The sequence below is a fragment of the Lissotriton helveticus genome, chromosome 2_1 (assembly GCF_964261635.1).
Source record: "Lissotriton helveticus chromosome 2_1, aLisHel1.1, whole genome shotgun sequence".
Lineage (NCBI taxonomy): Eukaryota > Metazoa > Chordata > Amphibia > Caudata > Salamandridae > Lissotriton > Lissotriton helveticus.
The window spans coordinates 282,705,181-282,730,039 of NC_136059.1; the positions used below are offsets into that span (position 1 = coordinate 282,705,181).

General features: G+C 46.4%; 1 protein-coding gene across 1 annotated transcript in view; it reads right to left on the reverse strand.

Annotated features, from left to right (window-relative positions):
• The window catches only part of DYNAP (dynactin associated protein), a 102,288-nt gene that overhangs the window by 36,042 nt on the left and 41,387 nt on the right, over positions 1-24,859 (reverse strand). Inside the window, exon 5 of the mRNA XM_078677750.1 lies at positions 7,870-8,023. Within this exon, the coding sequence (XP_078533876.1) occupies positions 7,870-8,023 (154 nt within the window). The remainder of the gene's footprint in view (positions 1-7,869; positions 8,024-24,859) is intronic.

A 24,859-nucleotide genomic window follows, 5' to 3' on the forward strand; every position in this document is an offset into this window, starting at 1 on the left:
GGGAGTACCTTCATCTCCACTCTCAGATACAGTTCTAGCATTGCCCACTATGGTATCAAAAACACCGTTCCACTGTTGGTACTACTGTGTTAGAAGTATACAGAGCACTCCACGGTGATGGGCCTCAGGCTGGGCGGTGTGTGCCTGTGTCGCGGTAGCCAGCGTTAATCTCAGGAGCCTTCCGAGCTCGCAGACCTCGGCCCAGGAGCTTTCGCCGGCACGTGGTGGGCCCTCTTTCACATACGACAGTGTCGAAAGGGTAACTGTGGAGCATATATGCGTCGCAGTGGCCATTACCAGCACGTTGAAAGCATCATTCACGCAGCCACCTTCGCTTACGGCGTCAGCCTCATGGCGGTGTAAGCTGCGCAGACCTGGCAGACACGGTCGCCAATCCGGAAGAGAACCACACCTAGAGAAACATGCCTCTTCTTCAAACTCCTATGCTAGCCTTGCGTACGCAGAGCCAGCCCACTACCCCAAACATTTAGGGGGGAGGAGGCACGTACGCAATACCATTCCGTAATCTTCCCTACTGACTGTACTATCATGGATGCGTCCACTGTCCACTTCACTCAATAGACCATCATTGTATGTTGACATGTACATGTCGGTGCTCTGCATACTCAACTCTGTCCGGCGCATCTCCTCAAGACTTTGCATTATATACTTTTATAATCAATAATTACTTACCACCTTCGCACATACTTTGCTCCCATTTGTCCCCGCATTCTGCATTATGAGGCAGAGGTGCCATGCCATATTTAGCTTGTGTACATGGCTAGCCAGATTTCCCACAGTACGTAGTGTTGTTGTGTCTGCTAGGTGCACATGTTGTTTGTCATGTTGTATGTGATTATATAAGGTAGCGCGTTTATTCACGAGCAGTGGTTTCTCCCATTTACATATCGCTGTCTTAAAGAGCATAAAGAAGTTTTTCTCACAGGTGAAAAGTGCGACCACAATGACAGTCATTCATTACTATCCAAGAATGTCCAACTACACAGCGCTTCTAAGCTTACAGCCCAAACCGTGCGTCTTTTCTTCAAAGAATACCAACTCCCACAATCACACTAACATTCACACAGCTTTCCAATGGCAGTTATCTGCTTCTCAATAACATGCACTCCTATGGAATGTGAGCTGACACACCCCATGCCCTTACTGTATCAAACACAGTAACTTCCTGTGGCAATGTCTATTCCCACCAACACAAACTAACTCCCAAACTTCAACTTGGCCTTCAATTCTTAGTTTGAAAACAAACCAAAGTAAAATCGCTTTTGTTCAGAACAGAAGTCTCCCTCACTTCTGGAAAAGAAATGTATCGACTGCAGATACCACGAACTTCAAGGAAAATACACTCCCTTTTAAATACGAACCACCAATTAAACTTTGTGAATTGTTACACAATTCTCAACACATGTCACACTCAAGGTCTGGCACACTTTTTTAACACGGTCTCCTACAGCCTTCTAACATGCTTTCAAACTTTTCTACTTTTAATACCAGACTACATTCATTCAATCATCTCTGGAATAACAAGAACAGTGCCCATTCTCGCTCTTTTTGCGGCCATCCTACTACTAATTCTACTTCTAGTAATGGCTACGCTCTCTGTGGTAACAACTATGTCCGACAGAATACGCCTCAATGCCAAGCTACATCAATACTGTAAAAAAACTGAAAAACTTTTCGGCTACCTGCCTCTATGTATTATCGGAGCTAGCTACAACATAACATTTATCTAAACTTATGCAATATGCGTACAACCATGGTTTGATTGCAAAACTTGCCCATTTGACTGGCGAATGGATGTATGCCTTGCCAACATCCCAACAATCGCTCTCAATATCCAGCAGTTAATGCATTATCATGAAAACCATGAACGTGATTGTTCTGGCAGTGGAGAAATGGCGAATGCAATGCAAAAAGGAATCGCAGCGGTATGGGACTTCTGCGCAGCCGCGAAAGATCTCCTGCAATGTGCGACCTTTCACAACATCGCAGATTGCCTGCCAATTCAAATTGCCGCTCCAACATTCGAGGAACATTACTGTCCCTTCGAGGATATGAATTGGATCGCTTCACTTTTCTCAGACAATGGCAACAATACCCTCTTGGAACATTACGCATCTCAAGCCGCTGAAGAACTTCTGGACTGGAATCTCCAAGACTTGTAAAAAACTCATGTTATTCTTGAATGGATTTTTTTCCATCTTTTTTTACTTTTTCCTTTACATTTTTTATAATACACTTCAATCCTACTACTTTCATATAACAACTTTCAAAGTATACTCAGACATTTGAACTCTGTCTTTATTATTGCCCCTTACGTCTCCACTTTAACCAGGGATCGGTTATGTATGGCCTACGCAAATACGCTATTTACTTCCTGAATTTGCCTAAACCCGACACCCATTTAGAAACCACGTCTAATCTTTGTGCCAACGCCTCTCTGCCTCCCTGTTATTCACAAAGCCCTTTCACACAAATTTACACAAAGTCAACCTCTGCTCAGAACCTCACAACAAAAATGAAAAAAGACGACTTTGTTTAGGAACTGGTTGGAACAGTGTGGTAATCGTAAACTACCTTTATTTTCATTATACAATTTATTCATTCATGTCTAATAGCTATTGTGTAGCTCACATAGAACTATAACATATAATGTGCAATTCACTGATGCAGGAGCTTTGATTTGACTATAGCAGAACCGGTTGGAGTTTGTTTCAGCTCGATGCCTTAGCTCTCTACACAAGAATTTGTTTTTTGAAACAGCTGAAGACAATAATGTATGGTTTGACTACAAAGATACCGAATGTGCTTCTCAGAAGCGCAATGTTTGCATTCATCCTCAAAGTTCCAATGTGAGTAGAACTAGTACCAATTCTGACATGCACCACATTGAATCTACTGTCCAACAGATTGCTAACTAGTCTACTGTTGATAATTTTCTGTTACAAAAAGCACTGCCAAGGTACCTAAAAAGTTTGATGATTACACTTTGCAAATTCTTCTTTCTTTCTTTCTTTTCTTAAAGCATACATGTGGTAATTGTATCCTACCATTATTTTCCTTATAGAATGTAGAGTCATTCAAGTGTAATAGCTATTGCTTATGTCACACGCAACTGTAACATGTAATATGCAATTCACTGATGCAGGAGCTTACGCTTGAATACAGCAGAAGTGGTTAAACTTTGCATCAAGTAGATGCCATAGCTCTTGTACCAGTGGGTGCAATTATGGCACTCAAATAAAGACACTTTCTATATATTTTTCAAACTCCATCCCTTTATTACACACAGTCACTTCCTTAGACACACCTCATTTCACCATTTTTCTTCTGTGACATTGCAACATTCTGCATTATATTCTTCACGATTATTTCTTTATTCTTGCTTCCTAAAACACTTAATTCGAGTCTGCAGACCGGTTTGGGTGAGTAGTTCGCTTCCCACTCCCTGTATAGTATAAAGGCACACTAACACTACCTACATAGGTATGCTACAGCGGCCAGTATCCTACAGCACCCACAGCACATCACTTTACACCAATAAATTCACAGCTTCATCCTGAGTCTTCAGACCGGAACCAGTGAGTACTTTGCTTCCCACTCCCGCTATACTCTAAACGCATACTAACACCACCTGCACACATATGCTACAACAGCCAGTATGCTACAGCGCCCAGAGCACATCAGTTTACAGCACTCAGCTCACAGTTTAGGCTCACAGTTTCATCCCCGAGTTTAGCGGTACCTCAACTCTGCACCATCTCACTCTAGACAAAACAGCACTTTCATACCGGTATGGGTAAATACTTCGGTTATGCCAGTATTCTACAGACCACTAGCTCATAGTTTAGGCATACGCTTCCATCCCCAGGTGTACCAGCACCTCACCTCACCACCATCTCACAGTGGGCAAAACAGCACTTTCACACTGGTAGGAGTAAATACTTCACTTTGGCCAGTATGCTACAGTGCCCACAGCACATCAGTTTACAGCACTCAGCTCACAGTTTAAGCACACACTTTCATCCCCGACTGTTCCGATACCTCACCTCACCACCATCTCACTCTAGCCAAAACAGAACTTTCACACCTGTAAGGGTAAATACTTCACTTCTGCCAGGATGCTACAGAGCACTCAGCTCACATTTTAGGCACACGCTTTCATCGCCGAGTTCACCTCCCCTCACCTCTGCACCATCTCACCGTGGGCAAAATATCACTTTCACATCGGTAGGAGTAAATACTTCGCTTCGGCCAGTATGCTACAGCGCCCAGAGCACATCAGCTTACAGCACTCAGCTCACGGTTTACACGCACGCTTTCATCCCGGGATGTACCGGCACAACACCTCAGCACCATCTCACGGTGGGCAAAACAGCACTTTCACACTGGTAAGTGTAAATACTTTGCTTCACACTCCCTCTACAGCATACCCTAACCATCCTACAGACTTCACAGCGCTCCTACCCTCCTCTTTCCCACTTTTTTCTGCCCTTTTTGCCCTTACTCGCTTCAAAGGAATCACAAAATGGTGGGCAACACTTCCTAGTAGAAACCGGTCGTACCGCTCGCAGCCAATCAGCAGCAAGCTTGTGCTCGTAACGCCTCAGCCAATCAGATGGCAGAATTCCCAAATATCGATATCTGTAAAATTCAATATTTCTCAACTACTGAACGGATTTACACCAAAAAAACAAAAGCGTGCTTTCTAGGCCAAAACCTTTCTCCCTGCCAAATTTGGGGTAATTCCGTTCACCCGTTCGACCTGCAGCCTTGTCTAAAGTTTCCTATGGAAATTAACATGGAGAAAACACGTTTTGGGACCCCCCTTTTTTTTCAGCCCGCCCTTGACGAATCTCCCCCAAACTTTCAAAATAGGAGCTGATATCAACAAATAATTTGTTCTGATAATTTCGCGAAGATTCATCAATCGTCGCCAAAGTTATTGGTAATAGAATGTTGCGATTTTCCTATGGTAACTAGGTCATAACTATAACTACCTACTGGCGACCGCGAGTGGGTAATTCACTGAAAAAAACATAGGTTTGAGGGACGTTATAGTTAGAAATTAGCATTTAAAAAAACCTTAGAAATTCACTGGAAAAAACACAGGTTTCAGGGACATTATAGTTAGTTGGACATTTCACATGTACAAAACCAGAGAAATTCGGCTGTTATTGTTAGTAGAGCTAACTATAACTTGTGCCCCCGCAATGCATGGTTGATTACATCACATATTACATCACTCATGACATGGTCAGTGACATCACTGATGACATCTCAAATGACATCACTGATGACATCACTGATTGTTTAGTACAGCCCCAGGGGGTGGCGGTCCCCGGAACTTGGAGGGGCCCACGAGGCACCACACCCTTATTTAATGAAGCCCCTGGGAGGTGGCGGTCCCCTGGGCAGCGTGAGGGGGTGGTACCCCCCACGTATTATATTTTTTTAAAAGCCCCGGGGAGGTGGCAGTCCCCAAGACTGCGGGGGCTGTGTGCCCCTCACATATAATCAGGGGTTGCAGTCCCCGGGGATGCGGGGGCACCGTGGACCCACGCTATTATTTTTTTACATTGCTCCCGGGACCTGGCTCACCCGGGGCCCTCATTAAAAAGAAGCGTGGAAGACTGTGCTTCATTTTAAAAAAAAATTCAGCAGGATTCACGACCACAACACGAATTGTGCCAACATTTTTTTTTTTTTATGTTTTTTTGGGCCCTGGGTGTCCTTGTGGGACCCCCTGAGCAGGCCTAGGGGTCAGGGTGTTTCTACCCTGGCCCCTTTTCTTGTTTTTTATCTTTGCTTTACTGTTTTCTTGTGACTCGGTTCTACCGAGTAACAAGATGGCTGCCAACACTTCCTGGTTTGGAGTGTTGGCAGCTAATCAAAATGAAGCTCGTTCCAAGGAGGGTTTGCGAATCCACTGTGCCCACAGATATCAAAACTTTTTCTTTTTCTAATTTCTAAGAAACTAGTGAACGGATTTTCACCATTTAAAAAGAGGGCTCTTTCTGAACTAAGACCTACCTTTTTGCCAAATTTAGTATAATTCCTTTCAGCAGTTCGGGCTGTAGCTTTGTCTGAAGTTTCCTAAGGAAATTAACATGGGGAAAATGCATTTTGGGACCCCCCTTTTTTCTCGGCCCGCTTGTCGAATCACTTTCAAGACAGGACTGGAGCGGGCGACTAGTTTTGAAAATTTCATGAAGATTCGTCAACCGGCCCCAAATTTATTGAGAAAAGAAAAAATGCTTTTTGAATAGAAATGAGGTCCTAACTATAACTACCTACTGGTGACTGCCAGTAGGTAATATATATATGCATTTATATATTGCTACAAATATAAAGTTATAATTCAATTCATTCTCCAAGTTCTAAGATTTTTCTCTCTCATCTTTGGTTGCTTTGACACCACAGCGGCCCGTGCAGGTAAGAGTGGTGGATGGGATTTCAATAGACGACAATGGAAAATGTATAATTTATTTAATTTTCCCTTATGGTCGTCTGCCCAATCCGTCCCACCGCCCACCCCTCTTACCTGCATGGGGCAAGGCTGCTTTCACAAGAATTATGCTGAATTCTACAGGTTATTTACGAACAGGGCAGGCTTTAGCACTGGTGGTGTCAAGTGCGACAATTTTTTTTGGGTGCCCCCCCATGATCCTCTTCTCCACAGATTCCTTCACTACCACCCTCCACCAGTGCCCCTCATCTCTTCATAGCCCCTCTATCATATACGTTTTATTTGCTTAAAAGTGCTGCTTGGAGTTGTATTTGCTAATAAGAATGTACTTCTACCCAAACAATTATAAGGAATAGATCATAAACAATTAGGGGAAAACACAATATTCTTACCTATACCATGTAGTTTGCATGCAGCTCTTTGATGTACATGTAAATGTAAATGCCAGAATTTGTAAAGTGCACAGCTACCTCTGGAGAGATGTCCCAGCGCTGGGGGCTGTCGGGAAGATTAAGCAAGCTATTGCCCAGAGTCACATGGTGCTGGGCTTACCTGCCGCCGGAGCCAGGGAACGGACTATGAACCCTGTGGTTCGGAGTCAGGCACCCTGGCCGCTGCTCCACACCTCTTCAACAGGCATGACAGTTCATAGCTCACAGTGCTATATTAGGCATGTAACTTATGAACTACTGTAACAAAAGGATATTTGTGACAGAAGCAGTAAACCACTGAGCTATCCAGATTAAATACAATTCTGTGATCTGCATGGTACTTGCACTTTCTTTTCTACTTTAAGACGGGCCAAAACACTGATCCCTCTCCTACAGAAACATTTATCACTAGAGTTATCTTGGTATTTTTATTGGTACCTGAAATCTGCTCCCCACACAAGAAACTCCACAGCAGGTGCTTTTAAACCTATAAGTTATTTCTAAACACATCAACACCACCCCCCCCCCCTCAGGTCAGAACCAGCTGCGGCCGCACCGATCCTGCCAAGCCGGCCCTGTCGGCTATGTATCTATACCTAGTTTATGCAGCTGTCTGTCTTCTTCTGTCTTGCTCAGGACTCAGGCCCTAGTGTGTAAAGGATACAAATTGCTAAGTCTCATGAATTCAAAATGTTAAAATTTGAACCTGTCTATTCATAAACATTGGTCCGTTCATTTCACTTTGTTGAAATCTGTATTACTTCAGTCTTTCTGAGGTAATAAGTGCAGGCTCCATTCTGTTGTTTTTGTTATTGTTGCAATTATTATTATTATTATTATTGTTAGCATTATTATTAGTACTATTATTACCATGATTATGAGCAGTATTAGTATCACTGCTATAAAACTTGCAATTGTAATTGGCGTAGTGTTATTAAATTGCATACATACCTCTAAAGTTATACAAATATTGCCAAATAAGTGATTTTGCAGACTCGGGGTAGGTAGGATCAAGAGTCAACTCAGAAAAGTTAGAAGGTGGGCTCAATATATCACCTCCATGCTGGCTGAATAAGCCGCTAATGCAGTCAAGTCCATCAATAGGCTGAAACACAAATTTCAAAATAAATATTGATGCAGCAAAATCAAGTCAATGGAATCTGAATGGACAACAAGGGAGTATCTATGTTCATTTTAGGTAAACACAGTTCATCGTCCATCACAATGTATTCAACATATAAATACAATAACAATATGCTAAAGTGAGTACACTATAGATTTACATGTATTCACATTTGTTTTTAAAAGAACCCAAAGACTTCAAATTGTAAAAGTGGATACTCGTGTGCCTGTCATATTTCCTTTGGCTTTTGTGCCAATTATCTAATTTGGCTATTTTTTCAAGTAGAAAAGACATCCATTCACAACCAAAAGGTTTTGGCCATACTCGTGGTCTAGTGGAACTACTTTATGAGTCAGGTCTTCAACTTCTTACAGAATTCAAGAAGTAAGAAGGAGGTTCTTATGTACAGTGGCAGGTCGTTCCAGACTTTGGTATTTATGAAGGAGAATGGCTCAACCACCGGCTCTGGTTTTCCATATGAATGTGATGTGTGCAAATAGGAATCTAGACTAGCGGAGATGTCTGCAAGGTTTGTGAAAGCAGATATGATTGTTGAGGTATGCTGGGTCAGTGTTATATATAATCCTGGGCGAAGCACTACGCTACGCTCGCGTAGTTTGCGAAGTTTGCGCAATTTCGCACTACGCGAGCTGCACGTAGCACAGTGCGAACACGCGTAGCGCAGCGTAGTGTAGTGCAGCGGTCATTTTTTGCTTGTTCGCGGTCCTCAACATCATGTTCGCGACCGCGAGCAAGCAAAATGACATCCTGGCGAGACTCTCAACGCGGGTAGGTCAGGTTTCTCATTGCGAGTGGTCGTGCATGCTCGATACCGCTCGCAATGAGAAACTACCAGTTCGCGTTGAGAAAGCTGCCGCTCGAGTAAAAATCTACTCGAGCGGCAGAAAACTACAGCTCGCACTGTGCAAGATGCCGTTTTCAATGATTGCACAGTGCCGGATGCTTGTTCGCACTGTGCAATCATTGAAAATGCATCTTGCACAGTGTGAACATGCTACTACACAGCTCACGTAGTGCTACGTGAAGTTCGCGTAGTGCGAAGTGCACTTCGCGTAGCGCTACTTCGCGAACTACGCCCACCCTTAGTTATATAGTGCCTTCAAAGTGTGGGTGAGGGGTTTGAATTGTGCTCAATTTTGTATGAGGAACTCCTTCAGGTGTGGTTTGATGTGAGTGAGGCATGGGTGGTTGAGACTGACTGTGGCCTTCAAGTTCTAAATGTCTGCAGCCTTTGGGTGAGTTTTTGTTGTACCTGGCATAGTGGGTGTTCTCATAGTCCAGCTTGTTTGCGACAAGGTCATGTGTAATATTTTTCCACGTGCTGATCGGGAGTCATTTGAAAATCTTTCTTACCATCTTCAGAATATGGAAGCATGAGGCACAGTAATGGCTTTGACTTGGGCGGTCATATAAAATTTGCTGTCGATGATGAGCTCAAGGTTCTTGTAGTAGATGGTGGAGGTTGGTGTCGGTCCTAGCTCTGTTAGCCACCATGTGGAGTCCCACGGTGAAGTGCTCTTTTTGGAAATCATGATTTTGCTCTAGTTGTGTTCGCTTTAGACAGTTGATCTTCATCGAGTGGGTGATTTCAGTCATGTAGGCATTGTAACTTGATCTGGGTACTGGGTCCTGGGCGTTTAGTCCATGAGGGAGAGAATGAGCTGTGTGTCTTTGTCGTAGGAGAGGACATTGATGTCCAGAGAGTTTATGATGTTTGCTAGAGGGATCATATGTGTCAGAGGATCGGGCTCAGGGAGGATACTTGTGGAACTCTGTAGATGAGGTTGCGGGCATCTGAGGTGTATTGTGCCAAGCTTATTAACTGGGTCCTTCCTGTCAGTAAGGAGCAGATCCATCTTAATGAGTGGCTTTGAATCCCAATGTTAAGTAGGCATTGCATGAGGGCGGGGTGGGAGACCATGTCAAACGCTGCCGAAGACTCCTCCATAGCTGTGTGGATGTCATCCACGGGGGCGATTACATAGGTTTCTGTGCTGTTCTGGGTCTGCAATTAGACTGAGTGGGGTCAAGGAGTAGGTGGCGGTTGAAGTATTCGGTGAGACATCTGTTGATAGTTTTTTCTAAGACCTTGGGAGAATGGTCTGTGGTTGGGCAGCGTTGAAGGATCCGTAGAGGGTTGCTTCAGTACCTGGTAAGGTCACAGAAAAGGTGATGCATTCAGAATTAGTGTGAGCATAATGCTGATGGGATGCTGACTCCTCCATCCAGAGTTGTGTGGATGTCATCAACGGCAGCGATGGCATCAGCTTCTGGGCTGTTGCTGGGGCTGAAACTAGACTGAGTGGGGTCAAGGAGTTGGTGGTGGAAGTATTTGGTGAGACATCTATTGATAGTTTTCTCTAAGACCTTGGGAGCTCGTTCAGTGATTGGCCAGCATTGAAGGGTCCGTAGAGGGTTGCTTCAGCTATGGGAGGACAGGTGCATGTTTCCAAGCACCTGATAAGGTCACAGAAGAGGTGATGCATTCAGAATTAGTGTGAGCATGATGCTGATGCAGCCCTCTGGAGTAGGCAGGATAGGGACAGGGGTCCTATGGGGCCCCTGAGTGGATTGACTTCATGGTGGCCATCGTTTCTTCTGGGTTGATGAAGGACCATGTGGTTGGTGCTGTCATGTCTGGGTGAAGGTTAAAGTTGCAGTAAATAGCAGTGATTTTGTTGCTGAGGAATTGAGAGAGATTTGCAGATGTCATCCCAGGGGATGATTGAGTTGGAGGCAGCTGCTGGTGAGGTGAAGTCTTTCACAATGGCAAAGAATTCTTTGTCTTTGTTGATTCCGACATCAATGTGGACCACCAGAGTGACACAATTTGTGGTCCAGATCATTTGGTGGTAGTATCTCAAAGAAGATTTGAAAGTGCTTCCATCAATGGAAGCGATACAAAAGGGGATGATGGACGGAGCGCTTGAACAAATCAAACACTCACCCCCAGTCAACTGATCTGGGTTTAATCCATCACCATTCTTTAGTTCACTCAGCCACCCCAGTTCAGACATGGATATATGCAAATCAGTCTGACCCTGTGCCTCATGGGAACAGTCCAGCCCGAACTGCCAAGCCATGTCTTCCCTGGACAGGAAACAAGCATCCTGGGACCGGTTTCGGATTCATAATCCTCATCAGCCAGGCTATCTTGAATCCAGTGGCCAAGTGAACAAGGGACTCACGTCTGAGCATACCCTGCCACACTTAGGGCGAACAAAGGGATACAAAAGGGGATGATGGACGGAGCGCTTGAACATGAAGGCTGATAGCCAGAAACCGGTCCTTGGATGCTTGATTCTGGTCTGGGAAAGACATGGCTTGGTAGTTCGGACTGGACTGTTCCCATGAGGCACAGGGTCAGAGCTGATTTGCATATAGCCAGTGTCTAACCCAGGGTGGTGTGGAGTGCAAAAAACAATGGATTTAGGCCCAGATCCTTGTACTGGGGTGAATGTATGACATTGTTCTACATTCTGTCCATCAACTGTGTTTTTTGCAATTTTCACCCCGAGTGGGCTGGGTATGCTCAGACGTGAGTCCCAGGCTCTCCACACCACTGGAGTCAAGCTATCCAGGCTGAATGAAGGCTGATAGCCAGAAACCGGTCCTTGGATGCTTGATTGCGGTCTGGGAAAGACATGGCTTGGTAGTTCGGACTGGACTGTTCCCATGAGGCACAGGGTCAGAGCTGATTTGCATATAGCCAGTGTCTAACCCAGGGTGGTGTGGAGTGCAAAAAAACGATGGATTTAGGCCCAGATCCTTGTACTGGGGTGAATGTATGACATTGTTCTACATTCTGTCCATCAACTGTGTTTTTTGCAATTTTCACCCCAAGTGGGCTGGGTATGCTCAGACGTGAGTCCCAGGCTCTCCACACCACTGGAGTCAAGCTATCCAGGCTGAATGAAGGCTGATAGCCAGAAACAGGTCCTTGGATGCTTGATTCCGGTCTGGGAAAGACATGGCTTGGTAGTTTGGACTGGACTGTTCCCATGAGGCACAGGGTCAGAGCTGATTTGCATATAGCCAGTGTCTAACCCAGGGTGGTGTGGAGTGCAAAAAAACAATAGATTTAGGCCCAGATCCTTGTACTGGGGTGAATGTATGACATTGTTCTACATTCTGTCCATCAACTGTGTTTTTTGCAATCCATCAATGGAAAGCCTTAAACATCAGTAACACCTAGCCTTGAATTCAATCCGTTTAGATATAGGGAGCCAATGAAAAGTGTTTAATGCTTGGGAAGCAGAGGAGTCTGGTGGCTTAGTGGGCTAATGCGTCCACGGTAGGGCGCCTGTGTTTGAACTCAGGGTCAAAGGTTAAAATCCCAGTGGGTCCACTCGGACTTTCATCCTACTGAGGTCAATAAAATGAGCACCATTGAGTTGGGTAAAAATAAACATCTGTTATATAGTGCCAAGATACCCTTCTGGGAGAACATGCGCTTTACAAATACACATTATTGTTTTGTTGGGAATGGTTGGCTAAATCCAGAGCCAAGTGGGCTGTGGATTTTTAAATCTGTTGAAGTCACTGGGATGATGCAATCATCGTGGTGTTTAAAAAGAAAGAGAAGCCCCCCAATCTCCCCGGGTCATATAGATGATTTAATTAATTAACGCAGATGCTAAGATATATTCTAAAGTACTTGCTAACCGTTTAATTCAATTGGTTCCAGCACTGGTGTCTCATCATCAACATGGGGTTCTCCCGGGCAGGAGCACTGTTAACCATCTACATAGGGTTAATGCTGTGCTAGATTATGCATCCGCGTATCATAAAAATATTGGCCTGGTGTTTTTGGACGCCGAAAAGGCTTTCGACCGTGTTGCATGGTCATTTCTTTGGTCTGTAATGCATAGATTGGGGCATTGCAGACTATGTATACGCGACCAAGGGCCAAAGTTTGTGCGATGGGGCAGGAGACTGCTTTTGTTTTGTTTGTATTACACGGGGTACACGTCAAGGAGGCCCATGATCACCATTATTATTTGCAATTTATATCGAACCACTACTGCAAATGCTTGAAACTTCCCAGGATATACAATCAATGACAGTGGCTGACCATCCCATACGGGTTTTAGCTCATGACGATGATATCGCGGTAATAACATCTGATCCTAAACAAGCATTAGTTGCAATTGAGCACGTGACACAAGAATTTGGGCAATGCTCTGGTTATAAATTAAATGTCTCTAAAACCCAGGTTGTTTGTACTACTGGGCTATGCCCTAATGAACCACGAGTGACACATGAGGCTAGATACCTGGGGATAAAAATCAGGATGTCGCTCCAGGAGATTGTGCTCGTGAACTGGACTGGTGGGGCGTCGTAATGTGCTAAAAATGTCTATATTACCTAGGGTGCTTTATTATTTTCGAACGGTACCTTTGGAGCTAACACGTGCACAATTAATGCAGCTTCAATCCATAACGGATCGGTTTATTTGGGGTTGGAAGACTGCTCGCCGCACTTCTAAATATATGACTATACCACTTTCAATAGGAGGATGGGGGGTCCCGAATTTTGCTTTGTATTATTTAGTTTGTCTCCTTCAAAATATGAAAATGTTGGTGATTGGGGAACAGACACAGACGTTTGAAACCCCAAATATATATACGATGTTACTAGGATCCCAGTCTCGACAAATGTTTCTTAGATTTTTAGAACCTAGGGCCAGATGTAGGTAGCCCTTTACCGGTCGGTAACGGCCGAAAATCGGTATTTTCGGCCGTTACCGACCGGTATTGAGCAATCGGGATGTAGGAGACCGAAAATCGTCCGAATCGGTAAATTTACCGAATCGGTAAAGTTACCGAATCTGTAAAATACCGAATCGTATAATTTACAGAATCGGCAAATTTACCGAATCGCAACGGTTTGCGAATCGGTAAATTTACCGAATCTGTAAATTTACCGATTCGGTAAAGTTACCGAATCGCTATTTTACAGATTCGGTAAATAAGAAGTGGTAAAATGTAATATTGAGATGTAGGTAAGCTCTTAAATACCGAATTTGCATGAAATTCGGTATTTAAGAGTCGGCATTTACCATGGATTGAAATCAGGTGGTAACCAGGTGCAGCCTATAAAAAAGGACCCAAAATGCAATTCTTTTGGCACAATGGCGGCATTTTATGTCATTGCAAGGCGGCTACGGCTACAGGAGGAAGGAGAGAGGGAATGGCAGAGAGAGGAGCAGGTGTACAGACAGAGAGTCACCTTGTTCATGCTCACAGAGGCAGAGATACTCCAGAGGTACAGGTTGGCCCCAGACACCATCTTGGACCTCATCAGGGACCTCCAACCACTGTTGGAGCACACCACCCCAAGGGCCCACGCTATTCTACCCCACGTGCAGGTGCTGTGCAGCCTACACCTGCTTGCATCTGGGAGCTACCAGAGCGTGGTTGCTGCGGTAGGTGGGGTGACCCAGAGCAGCCTGTCAAGGTTTTTCCTCAAATTCCTTGACGCCATGTTACAGAGGATGGACCATTACATATCTTTTCCTGCAACCCATGCTGAACTGGTCCAAACAAAATCTGACTTTTACCAGATGGCTAGATTCCCCAATATAATTGGCTGCATAGATGGCACGCACATTCCCATTTGTCCCCCTGCTGCCACTGAATATATATACAGGAATAGGAACTCCACCCACACCATCAATGTGCAGGTGATTTGCAATGCAAAGTGCGCCATCACTGACCTTGTGGCAAAATTCCCTGGGAGTACCCACAGCTCATATATCTTTCAAAACAGCGGCATCTATGCACGGCTGACTGCAGGGGAATTTGGTGAAGGATACCTCCTAGGTAAGACACAGTGTGCGACCCCTTTAACACCTATTGCAGTAAGAAGTACATGTATGCATGTGAGTAATGTATTCCCATTTCCTTTTAGGAGACAGTGCATATGCCCTCCGCTCCTTCATACTCACCCCCTACCTCAACCCCACAACACCCAGCCAAAGGAGATATAACCGGGCACACAAGAGCACAAGGAATGTCGTTGAACGAACATTTGGTATCTGGAAAAGCAGGTTCAGATGCCTGCACAAAAGTGGAGGTGCACAGCAGTATACCCCCATCACCTGCTCTAAGATCATTGCTGCCTGTGCTATGTTGCACAACCTTGCTGTGAAGAAGGGTACTGAGGTGGAGTTGTCAGACTACGAGGATCATGACGACGACATTGCTGTGCCTGAAACACAACCTGCTGGAGTGTCAACACCAAGTGATGGCAGATACAGATGTGAGGAGATTACACGCAACTATTTCTGAGTAAGTAATGAGACACAGACAGGTTGTGTGGGGGACCAACGTATTTTAATGTAGCCACAACGTTCAAGCACTTAAGTGCAAAAAAATTAACATCATGAACGTGGGGACTGTATGTCCCGGGTTACTTCACCCATGACCGGTAATGTCACTTGCGCCCGCGCTTCCCTGAGCCACTAGGATGTTGGTCGCTGTGTTCAGCGTGCCCTGCAGCCTCAGCTGGGCGCCTGCTACTCCTCCGTGTCTCCACAACAGCGCTTGATATGCTGCTCCGGATACTAGTGTCCTGAGCCTCTGCCACGTCCAGGGCAGGATTCTGTGCTGTTTGGGAAATCAGCATTGCCTCTAGTGCACTTGTAATTCTGGCCATGCCCATGGTGACCTCAGCTGTGTTCTGTGTCAATGCCTCCTGCATATTTATGCCCCTCCTGCATAGCAGGGATGTGGCAGTGGCCAAACGATTGATGGCCACATTGTGGACACGGGCCTCCCTGCGCCTTTTGTGTTCTAGACTGTCTAGTTTGGTGCATAGCTGTGTCATAGATTTGCTCATCTGCTGCATCCCTGCTGCAATGTCTGTATGTTTTTTTACAACCTCTTGATTTGCATCCACAAGGTCTCTCATGCCCTTCCCCATGTCTCCTATTTGTTAATTCAGGGCTCTGAATTGGCGTTGGCAGGCTAGGATGGATTTGCCCTGCATCCTTTGAATGCGCACCATGCTCCCCTCCAGCCCACGGGACACAGTGCCATCACCACGTCCACCTGCACTGCTGGGTCTGGGTTGTCCTCTGCGAGCTGTGACTGTAACATTTTTGGACTGCAGTGCTGCTGTACTCACATCTACAGTGACTTGTGCCTCACCCTCACCCTCAGCTGCCTCCATTACAAGTAGTGGGGCCACGACACGCCTCCTGGCTGGTGGGGTTGCAGGAGTGGACATGAACAATGATGGTGAGGTTCCTGGTGAGAATACCAATGGAGGGTATTGTGAAAGCTGTGGGGAGTGCGGCAACTCTGGGGTCTGTATAGTGTCATCATCATGGGCGCTGCCTGTCGTGTCGCCTTCCTCCTGCGAGGCTTGTACTTGGCTTGGCCCTGCTTCCTCACTCTCCTCCCTCGCTGGTGCAGTCCCTTCTGTGTCTGTGGGTCGACTGCCTGATTTTGGCCCTAGATATAAATAAGCGTATATCAATTGAGTGCTACTGTGTCACAGTCACTACAATAAATGCTTTACACATTTCACTTCAATTTATCTGAATTACTTTCACTAACTTGCTGATGTCTGCGCTGTTACACATGGTCTTACATTAGCTGACTACATTTCCCATAACGCATTGCTCCTGTATAGTTCTAGCAGTACTGGACTGGGGTTAGCTTGTCCACAAAGGGTAAAGGGAGGCAGGTTGGTATGGGGTGTCATGCTGCGCATGCGTCTTACTTTTTTTTCTTGCAGCTCGGGCAGAACTGTCCACATCTCCAAGTCCCAAGACGCTGTCTGCCTCAGTGGTTGAGGCCACCAACTCCTCCAGGTCAGTCAGGGGGGGCGCTGGGTTCCTGCCTCCTCCGGTTAAGCCAGCCTGCTTGTGGATTTCAGCCATATTTTTCTTGGTGAGGCTCCTGATGTCATAAAATCTTTTTTTCAGATCCTCTGTATTCCTGGATGTGACTCCCACTGCATTTACTTTTTCAGCAATTGCCAGCCAGATTTTTCGTTTGGCAGACTCAGGCACAGTGAGGGATAGCCTGCCAAAAAGTTTGGTGTGCACTCTCACTACCTCCTCCACAAGTACCTGCAGCTCCATGCTGCTGAACTTTATTTTTCACTTTCTTTCTGCCTTCTGGCTTTCACTGCTGCTTGCCATTTTTCTGTTTGTAAGGTTTCAATGAAAATCATCCTACTACTCTGTGTCTCTGTGTCTCTGCTCTGCTCTGACTGCCTCTCCAGAACCTTCTAATTAGTTGCAGCTGCCTGGGTAGCCACTTCCTGCTAGGGAGGGGGAGGGTGGTAGCACCTGATTGGCTGTTTTATTCAGTTTCACTTTTGCTTGCTTTCCGATTCGGAATTTACCGAATCGGTATTTACCGAATCGGTACATACCGTACTAATACCACTTTTTTCCATATTTTAGCCACTGTTGCTGAATCTAAATATTCATTACAAAGTTCCTACAGAGCCTGATGAGTCAATCTGGGTCCTTTCTTTATGAAGTGAGAGGGAGAAACAATGGAAAAAATATCAATAAATGAATTGTCCAATTCAGCCAAAGTAACAGAATTGAAGTGGGAGTGTTTCTGCTCATATCCCTCAATAGGGTCTATGAAATTTGAGTTCCCTTCACCATGGCCAACTTCCTCAGGAGAAAAAGAATCATGGTCTTGATTTTACAACAAAAAATTCACTTGTGCTTAACCCTCTGGTAGTTTGTCGCAAAGCAGTCAAATTAGGCTTAAATAAGAAGCAAAGTGTAAAGTATTTATGTAGCCTTCAACCACTAAAAAAGTGAAAGTACAACACAAGCACAATCAAATTTAGGAAAATAGAATAAATGTTAGTAAATAAAATGACACCAAAATGAACAGAATTCAAACAATAGAACCAGGGATATGAATATTTAAATCTGTTAATGAATATAGCGTCAAAAAGCCCAAAGCAGGCAGTGTAGCGTGATGGTCGCTGCCTAAACCAGCTCCGTCCACACCGACTTTCACCCTAATATCCGTTACACTAATCCGGCAACCAAGAGGAGTTCCAGTGATGGGAGGGTGCATAGAACCTGAACCAGCAAGAGCTGAGTTGATTAGCCGTCGGCGGCCAGAGTTGCAGTCTCCACCATTTGCGGCCTACACTGGGCGCCGGAGCCCAGGCCTGGAGTAATTGCAGTTACCAAGTGCATACTGACGCACATGGACGCGATCATGTGCGCACCCAGAGCAGCAGATTAGACACTGGGAACAGAGCCCTGGGGGGTGGCAACACCTGTTATACGGCATACGGGCACCAGAACAACTGCGGGGTGCCAGGAGCCTGTGCACAATAGTGCATGAAGGAACCTACGCGGTGGTGCAGAGTCTTTTACCTTGGACCCAGAACACGCAGGGGCGGTGCAGCAGTGATCGGGAGCCTGGGGTAAGTCGTAGACGCCCCTGGCCCCCTCGGCCCTTTTCTCCCCCCATGCTCGCATTAACGCAGCAACATCCACAGTGGTGGGGGCTCCTATGGCATGTGATGGTGGCCGACGTAGAGCGGAGCCTGGCAATTAAAAGGCCTCACTAACGGAGAGACACAGAGGTGAAGGGTGACCCCCCAGATTGGCCTGTGAGTGCGGACTGGTATAGTGGAAGACTGGGGCGGAAGAACCTTGTGTGAGCGGCTGCGGGTACTGGCCCACCTCAGCCATACAGACTGCAGTGGTGAGGACCAGCGTCCGCGCCACAGTGTGGGGCAAAGACCAGCTCCACCTGGGATAAGAGGAGTGGTAGACACAATGGTCCCTTGAGCGCCTTCGTTATTCCGGAGACTGGAGGACCAGGGGCTCGTGGCCCTTGACTTTCCTCGATCATTTCCCCACCAGCCAAATCGCCTACAGTGCTCAGTAGGAGAGATCCGAATCAGCTGTGTTCCATCTGCTGCACTGCCTGAACGAAGCGAGGGGTTGGTGTAGACACCCATTGTTGCTGCAGGGTGCGGAAAGGATCACTTCAGAAACGGCCAGGATGACGTCCACAAGGGGGTCTAAAACAGTACAAACGAGCAAATTAAACCGAAATGCGTTCGCCAAAGATATGCTACCTGATCCAACAGCCAGAGACAAACGCACTGGAGAAATGGGGGATGAGAGCCCAGAACTCACCTTAAAAGATGTGATGGAGGCAATAACTGGGTCAAAATCTCGCTGGAGCACAAGATGGACTCAAACTCGAATGATGTGACTCTCATTCGAGCAGATCCAACAATAATTAGCGAAAATGTCAAACAGGTGGAAATCACCACAGCAAGCTTCGTGGATAACACAGAACAGCTTCAGGGCGAGGTCTGAGAGCTACAAACTTACCGAAAGTTCACTGAAACCAAGCTGGATGATTACGAGGGACGCCTCAGAAGAAACAACATTCGCATCCTGGGAGTGTCGGAGAAATCAGAGGGCCAGTCACCAGACCTCTTCGTGGAAGACCTGATCCCTAAACACCTACAGCCTAAAGGACTGAGTAAATTCTTTGTGATAGAGAGGGTACACAGAGTCCCCGGGGGTCGCCCTAAGCCTGTGGCTCCTCCCCGTCCAATGCTGGCAGGAGTCCTTAACTTTCGGGATAGAGATGCTATACATCAGACCGCTAGAGTGGCCCCACCACTCTGATACAAGAATGCAGACATAACCTTCTTCCCTGACTTTACCCAGCTGGTACAGAAGCAGAGGCGATCCTTTGTGGCAATCAAGAAGAAACTCAGAGACAGAGGCCTACGTATGTAATGTTGTTTCCCGCCTGACTTCAAGTGGAGGCGGAGGGAAAGGTTTGTTTTTTTGACCACCCGGAGTCAGCGGCCGAGTGGTTGGAGAATCGAAGAGAGTAAGATAGTAACCTCAAGGGCCATGACAGCCGAACAGACCGTCATTCTGCGGGAGGGGAAGGAGCCATGGAACTATGGAGCCTGTCCCTCAGGGGCGCTGGATATATACTCATTGCGGGAACAGGTACCAGGGTCCAATGACAGACCAGAACTAAATGGGGGCACCCTCCGTGAATGAATGGTTTAACATTGTAATATAACCTCACTTGGGGAACATATTGCACTGGAAACAGGGGGGCGGTGCGGGGAATGAAGCACCACGCACCTCACTTTTGTTCTGTTAGTTAACTTGTTGGGCGACAGGCATTGTGCAAGTTTATTCATGGCCAGTTTCGCGCCCAGAGTGCAGGGACGCAGGGAGGGTGGTGGTTGGGATGGGGGTTTACAGTTGTTGAATGTTGTAGTTCTTATGTCGACAGGAAGTCATGTTGGATCTAATGAGTGCACAGTGGGATAAAAGTGGCAAAATCCTAAGTTGGAATGTCAACGGGCTAGGGGATAAGCTCAAGCGTAGAGTAATCCTACAATATATTAAGAGACAGGCCCCAGACATTATACTGCTTCAGGAAACTCATTTGGTGGGCAACTCCTGTAAGGCGTTAAACAGATGGGGCTACAAATTAGTAGCACATGGCGGCTTCACAACCAGCTCACGGGGGTTAGGCATACTAGTAAGAAGCTCATTCCCCCTTCCATAAACTCCACATGGATGGATGATAGGGGACAATATATAGGAGTCTTGGGGTGTTGGGAAGGGAACGTATTGATGCTTATGTCGGTCTATGTACCTCCTGGCCTCCAGACCGAAACCTTTAAAGACTTTAGGTCAATCCTACTATCACTCCCGGAGGGTCTCCTGGTAGTGGGGGGTGACTTTAATGCAGTAGTGTCAGGCACCCTAGACCGATACCCGTCATGTGAGATCGGATCTTCTTATAGATAGTTGCCTACCTTTATGGAGGCGATGGGGTTGGTGGACGGGTGGAGGACATTCCATCCTGACAGAATTCACCATACCTTCCACTCTAGGCACATCACAGCCTTTCTCGCATAGACTACCTCCTGGTTACCGCGTCTCAGGTGGCCAACATTCAAGAGATCAGACATCTGGCAAGGGGGGATCTCTGACCACTCTCCGGTATGGGCATGTATAGTCCTAGATCGGTTAAGGGTAGGTAGGATTGCTACCATTAACCCCTGGTATTTCCTTGACCCAGGAGTCCGGAAAGCATTACTGCAAGCTATAGATAATTACAAGGAATGAAAACGAGGGAACTGTAGACTTGGCCCAGACCTTGTGGGAATCGTTCAAACAGTAATACGAGGGCAGGCACTGTCATTTATTGAAGGCAAGAAAAAAGATAGACAGAAAGACATTGTAGAGGTTGAGGGTGAGATCCTCCAGTTGGAGGAAGAGCTAGAAATAGAGGTCACCAACGAAGCACTCAACACACTACAACTCAAACAGGAAGAGTACAGATCATTGGCCACTGATAGAGCTAAAATCCTGGGGAGAGAAAAACTGAGCAGAATATATGATCTCGGGGAGCAAACAGGGAAGTTAATTTCATGGCTCGATAAGAAGGAGTGGGCTAGTAGAATAGTTCCGGAGTTCAGAGGGGCTGACAACATATCCATACTTGATCCACAGGACATAGCAAATCAATTCGCCAACCATTACAGGGAGATTTACCATACTAGTGGGTCATTCACGGAATATAAAACTTCCGACCCTGACAGAAGAAAACCGGCACTTTATGGAATGTGAGTTCTCCAATGACGAAATAGCACAAGCCATCAGGTCTCTACACTCAGGCAAGGCCTTAGGACCCAACGGTCTTCCCATTGAGTTGTACAAGTTTAGACCCAATAAATTAGCCCCATACCTCCGAACTATGTTGGTGGAAAGCAGGGAGCTGGTAGTTCTACCAGAAGATCAGAGGGTGGCCACCTTTATCGCCATCATAAGGAGGGTAAACTGAAGACCGACTGTGCCTCCTATAATCCGATCTCCCTACTCAACGCTGAACCCAAAATCCTAGCTAAACTCCTGGCAAATCGCCTGGTGAAGGTAATCGGCGACCTGGTACACCCCGATCAGTCGGGTTTCATGCTGCATCGAAACACCACACTAAAATTACGAATAGTGCATGGAGTGCTAGGGAGAGTGGCTACGATCCAAGAGGCAGCAATAATAGTGTCTTTAGATGCTACCATGGCATTTAACATTATCGAATAGCCATATCTCTTTGCAGTCCTTGCCAAAATGGGGTTTCAACCGAGTTTCATTCAATGGATAGGGCTTCTCTACTTGGAGCCCCTGGCACAGGTCATAGTTAATAATAGGAAATCAACAGTGTTTCAACTGAGTCGGGGGACCCGTCAAGGGTGTCCCCTTTCCCCTCTCCTATTCACCCAAGCCCTGGAGCCTCTGGCTGCCTGGATTCGTAGGGACCCTGTCATCCACGCCCTGCGTTGATCCTCCGAATGGGAGGACCATATCTCAATCTACGCAGACTACATTTTTCTCTACCTGACCTCCCCGAAGGCATCGTTAATAGCGGTACTGGATATATTGGCCTATTTGAGAGATATGCAGGGTTTTCTAATAATTGGGGTAAGTCCCTCATCCATGTCTTGAAAGGGGATCCCCCTACCCCCCACGGAACTGCTCAATACAAATCAGTACAACAGGCTTCAAATATCTAGGAATCTTTATCTCTCTAGACCAGACACTCCGTTTTAATCGTAATCTGCTCCCTCCCATGCAAAGGTTGAAACGAGACATAGCAAGTTGGAAAACGCTTCCACTTTCGTTGCTGGGCAAGGCGGCCCTTTTTAAAATGATGGCTTTGCCTCACTTTCTATTGGCAATGCAGAACTCTCTAGATCCAGTTCTGGCATCATATTTCAAAGAAATCAAAAGCCTACAGAGGGATTTATTGTGGGATGGGAAGCCTCGCATAGCCTTAGCCAAATTAACACTACCTTGGTATGATGGGGAAATTGGCCTCCCAGATATCAAAAAATACTACTGGGCGACACATCTCTCAGCCATTGATCAGGGCACATACGGATGCCCGGACGATCCGGGATATGCCATGGATCGGGGCTCCTATTGGGAGGGAACTATAATAGAACCGTCTATTCACGACCCCGAAAACACTCATTAACTGGGCTAACTAAACACTCGGTCCATATTTGGCACGTGGTAAATAAGAACTTGGGCTAGGACCAAAAACTCACGTTGGCGACCCCTTTATGGGAGATGTGGGAGGGAAGACACATTTATGCACATAATATGGGAGTTCGACCTCATACGAGCATATTGGCGTAACGTACACGACACTCAGTGATGTGCTCACAATAGACCTGCACCTGGAGGCTCGGAGATGCCTTCTGAATGTGAGGGAACCCACCGACCTCACTACCTACAACAAACAATGGGTTTCACTGGGATTAATGCCAGCAAAGAGGAACATTGGACAACTGTGGGGAGCCTCAAAACCGCCTAGAGTAGAGACATGGAAAGAAGATCTAGACTGGTGTATGTTCAGGGAAAAGGCAGTTTATGTTGGCCGGGTCTGCCCCAAGAAGTGGGCCCGAATAAGGAGTACTTGGAATAGTTACTGAGGGAACATCTGCAACCCACCGCAGTGTGTTGCTCAGGACGAGTCCCCACCCCATAAAATGTTTCTACTATGTACTGTCGCACAAATCGATTTCAATCTGTATCAGCTGAAAAGTGTACTTTTTCTCCTCTGTATCGTATACTGCATGTCGATGTATACGTTCAATAAAAATAAAAAATAAAAAAGCACAAAGTGCCACTTGGTCTGGATCGGGGGACAGTCACAATTTCAGTTTGACCGCGATGGACCATGGGATGGATACAGGGACCAGGTTGATCCCGCTGAAGAGTTACCATCTCAAGTCCAGCACAGAGAGTTCCCATTGCACTGGTGAGGGCTGGGAGGAGCAGGTTAAGTGTTGCAGAGGGTCATCCCTGTAGCATGAAGAGCTGAACTGGTGTCGCGGGGGATCGTCGCATAGCGCAAGGAGCATGCCGGACATCGTGGATGTTCGTTGATGGAGCTTTGAACAGGTGGTCACCAAGGGTTGTCTTGGCTGTAGCTCGAAGAGCACGTCCCATGTTTCCAGCCATTGCAGGCGATCACTGTTGGTGCAATGAGCAGGTCTCACCAGAGCTTTGGGTTGGCGGTCATGGTGTCCGACAGAGTCTTGGCATGAATGGGCCCATTTGCAGTTGTGAGGACCCCAAACATCAGGATTTTCACCTTTTACTTCAGAAAGAGCTCTCACTGATACCAGCCATGGGTCCAGTAGCAGTGAGGTACCTCTTGGCTATCAGGACTCTACCCAGCAGAGATCAGCAGCAGGGCACAGGCAGGTCCAGACAAGTCCAGTTGGTGCTGGTCATCTGGACAGTTGCAGAGAGGCCTCTGGAAGCTTGTTGTGTTCTTGTAGCTCACATAGGAGGTGAGACAACCGATCTTTGTAGTCACTCTGGGTAGCCTGGGATCAAAGCAGCAGGTCCAATCTTCTTTCTTCAGGGAGTGAACAGTCCTTCAAGCAGTAGGGCAACATGCCAGTCCTTGTTCTAAATTTTCCAGAGGTTCAGGTATGTTCTGATTCTAGGATCTGAGAGTGACTTTTGTATTCACAGTGCCAGACTGTGGGTGGGAGATGCCCCCTCTGTCCAAACCTCCCCTTTTCATGGGTTTGGCTTCGAACTGGCTATAGTAACGAAAGACAGGCAGGCCTAGGTGTAAGCTGCATTGTCAATGGCGAGGCAGGCAGCCCATAGACATCGGGGTGGGAGTGGGAAAGCCCCTTGGAGGCTCAGGAAGTCTAAGTACAGACCATCAGGGCATACTGTTCATGGAAGCAACACCCTGCCCCAAACCCACAGCCCTT